The sequence below is a fragment of the Rhipicephalus sanguineus genome, unplaced genomic scaffold (assembly GCF_013339695.2).
Source record: "Rhipicephalus sanguineus isolate Rsan-2018 unplaced genomic scaffold, BIME_Rsan_1.4 Seq1182, whole genome shotgun sequence".
In the NCBI taxonomy this organism is placed as follows: Eukaryota; Metazoa; Arthropoda; class Arachnida; order Ixodida; family Ixodidae; genus Rhipicephalus; species Rhipicephalus sanguineus.
In genome coordinates this window covers 27,522-30,792 of record NW_023614450.1, presented here as the reverse complement: position 1 = coordinate 30,792, position 3,271 = coordinate 27,522, and the positions used below count along the sequence as shown (strand labels likewise).

The following is a 3,271-nucleotide window of genomic DNA, read 5'->3' as shown; positions in this document are numbered from 1 at the left end:
AGACCAGTGATGCCTGTGCAGCTAATGAACATACTTATTAAAACATGAAGAAAAATATCGGAAGAAGAGATTCACGTGCGGGCCTCGGGGCACTAGCGAGAAGTCGGCGGACCGCGTGTTATGGAACGCTGCTCTAGGTATGGGAACCCTGCTCTAAGAACCCCGCCCAACTACCTCTCAGGTGGTGCAAATTTCCGGAGCCTTCCCTACAGCGTATTTCATGATCATATCGTGGTTTTGGAACGTAAAAATTGCAAGAATTATTGTTTATTATTGTCATAATCACACGTTGTTCATTCGTACGCATCCGCAGATTCACTCGGCGTCCCGACCGCTATCAGTATGCTCGGACAGTGCGACATCATTCTTCTGGTCTCCTGCGTGTTGTCGGCGGGCTTCGCTGCCAACAGGGACACCGTCGGCCCGTTCTCCAAAGCCTCGAGCGGAAAGTGCGCGCCTAAGCCCAATTCGTACGGCATCGGAAACCGGGCGACCTGCACATTCACCCGGGTGCTGGACATCGACTCCCACAGGATGCCGCCGGAAATACCCAGCGTCAAGTGCAAGTGTCCCGGAAACCTGTGCAGCCCCACGGGTGACTTCCGGTGCCAGGAAGTGAAGGAAAAGATCAGGGTGTCCTACCCGCGCTGGAGAGACGGTTCGTGGTGGTCGGTGCAAAACAAGACCTTAGACGTGACCACGGCCTGTATTTGTGCCATGAGCCAAGCTGTAGAGGCGTATGACGACACCGACAGAACGTTGGACGTGATGTACAACGGAGTTCGTTGATGTCGGGGAGGTAACAACGGCATTAGGCACGTCCCCCTCTCTCTCGCTATTTTTCCATAGTGATGGACAGTATCCGCATGTACAGCCAGGTGTTTGTTACTGGCTACACGTGTGAACGTTGTTACGGGCACCGTCATCGACGTGCGCTGTGTGGCTCGCGTTGTTTGGCATTTGGTGTACTAGCTTTTTGACTGTGGTTTATAGAATTCCGCTGAGCTGCGGAAAACTGTAGATAGGCCAGACAGACTGGTGTCTTAATGACGTAGTCGGAGAGGGTTGTTTCATTGAATATACCCTCCCCGACAGAATGGGGGAGGGTATATGCTTTCTTCAAATCAATTTATTTTCTTGACAAGTCAGAGGGAGAGGAGGTCTAAAAGCTTATGCGCCTTACAAATGTTCCCGCCCCTAAGTACACTTCAGCCAGCGATGAACATTTTTTTTGAGTATGTGGCTATTGTGCGTTACGCATAAGCTGTAGTACATCCAAGCCAAGATGAACAGCCATTTAAAATACATATATCCATTATGCGCATACACAATATATGCGCATTTATATAACATTCACAACAGGTCTCCTGATAAAGCATCGAAATATGGATACAAAATGCATTGCGGTCTCTAAACTCGAAATATACTGGGTGTTCCAGCAAACTATAGCAAGAGTTTAAATATATGCCGGGGAACTTTATGACGACGCGGCCATATGCATGTTGCTGACTGTTGCCTGTAGTAAGTCACATTATTTTTAGGGTTCTGCTTAATTGCCCAATTAGGCAAGATTAATTAACGAGCTTCTAAAGCAACGAAGCTGGACAAAAAAAATTCCATTCGAAAGTTGTAGATCGGTTTTCAAAACGTCCGATCGGACATTTTCCAACTTTCTATATGTTGACTATTCGTGTGTTTCTGCTTGCTGCTGGTGTCCGAGAAAAAAATAAATAAAAATACCACGTGACATGCCCGCTTGCACGCCGTAAATGCGGTGCTCCGTAACGTTCCACGTGCAAACGATATGCTTCTCTCACCGCGGTTCATGAAAGCGATAAGCAGGCGCACTGGTTATCGCTTGTGCTGTCGCAAACAGGTTCGTCATCGCACAGCCACTTGTCCTCCCGCCTTTTAAGCCCCATGCAGCACACATTGCCGAGTCATATGGGTTTGTAGCCGGAACTTTAGGAAGTACTGCCAAGGTCAAATTATATTGGTCGCGAAACTTGGAACGGAATGTTGTCGAAAACCTATAGCCACAGATATGAACGCGCGCCTTAAGACTGAAGCGCGACTAGGTCAGGAGGGGCAAATACCGAAAACCAAGAACTCAATGGACTTTTTTTTTTCGAATACTCTTAATTTAATATATATCTGAGTAAACTAGAAATTTACTTTACGGTTTATCTGACGCTTCGCTTAATAGTTTATTGCCTTTTCTTCTTTTTTTCTTCCTTTTTTTGGCGAGCGCAATAAATGAGGGGCGTCTGCAGGCAGTCTGCTATGTGGGCTTGAGTTCAGTTCGGCGCACTGCCTGGTCAACGAGGCATTGCTCACTTTTGCACGGTGGTTTCGTGCGCATCTTCCATTGGTTATTTATTTGCTTATGCGTTGTTTGCTGACGTGACGCTTCAGAGAAGCTGAACTAGCTCACAGAACGTGTAGATAACTCCCATGTGACTGGACACTGCTTTCGCTGGCGCACGGCCGGCGTGCCCTCGCCTTTCGGGACGGTGAAGGCCGCACGCTAAGCGAAGAAACGCCGCACTGTATGGTTGCCAAAGTGCTACTCTCAAGGCTGCTGTCTCATTCCAGGGATGTTCCTCGACTGGGCAACGTGAGTTTTTGAACTATTGTGCCCGTGAGGTATTGTCTTATAATTTCTTCATCTGCAATGTATATGGCGTATATTGAAAGTGCACTATCTGGCTAATACAACAAGCTTGCTTCTACAATCTTTATGGTTGATCTTGATTTTCACTCGCATGCGCTGGCTAGCCATAAAGACGCAATAAAATCGCGTAGTTATCAAAAGCATGTAAAAGGTCAGCAATTAAAAAAATTCAATTTGGCACCATGTAGTGCGAATGTTGCGACGTGGCTTCCGGTTGTGACGTCATATTTTATTTTTTATTTTTGTTTGCGATATGTAGCATCGAGCCGCCAACTAGTTGACACATGGGCTTCTATGGAAATGTTGCTACCAGACGCCTTGGTACTGCAAGTGGGTACGCAAACGCCACACGGTATTTTTTTTTGCATTTCGCGGGCATCTGTAAGCAGCAGAAAAACACCAATAGTTAACTAATAGAAAGAAAGAAACTGTCTAGTCGGTCGTTTTGAAAAGCGATCTAAAACTTTTAAGTGTAATTTCTTTCCTTGTTTTGTTGTTTTAGAAGTTGATGAACTTTGCCTAATTAAGCAGACTACCGGAAACAAAAACTATTGGACTTACTGCGTACAAAACTCAGCAACATGCGTTTGGTCGCGG

The 3,271-nt window shown here is 46.3% G+C and overlaps 1 protein-coding gene across 1 annotated transcript; it reads left to right on the top strand.

Moving 5' to 3' along the window:
• Positions 1–314: 314 nt before the first annotated feature.
• Positions 315–1,179, top strand: LOC119376374 (uncharacterized). Its single transcript, XM_037646228.2, has one exon. The coding sequence runs from the start codon at positions 343–345 to the stop codon at positions 787–789; it is 447 nt and encodes a 148-aa protein (XP_037502156.2). The 5' UTR covers positions 315–342; the 3' UTR covers positions 790–1,179.
• Positions 1,180–3,271: the final 2,092 nt, after the last annotated feature.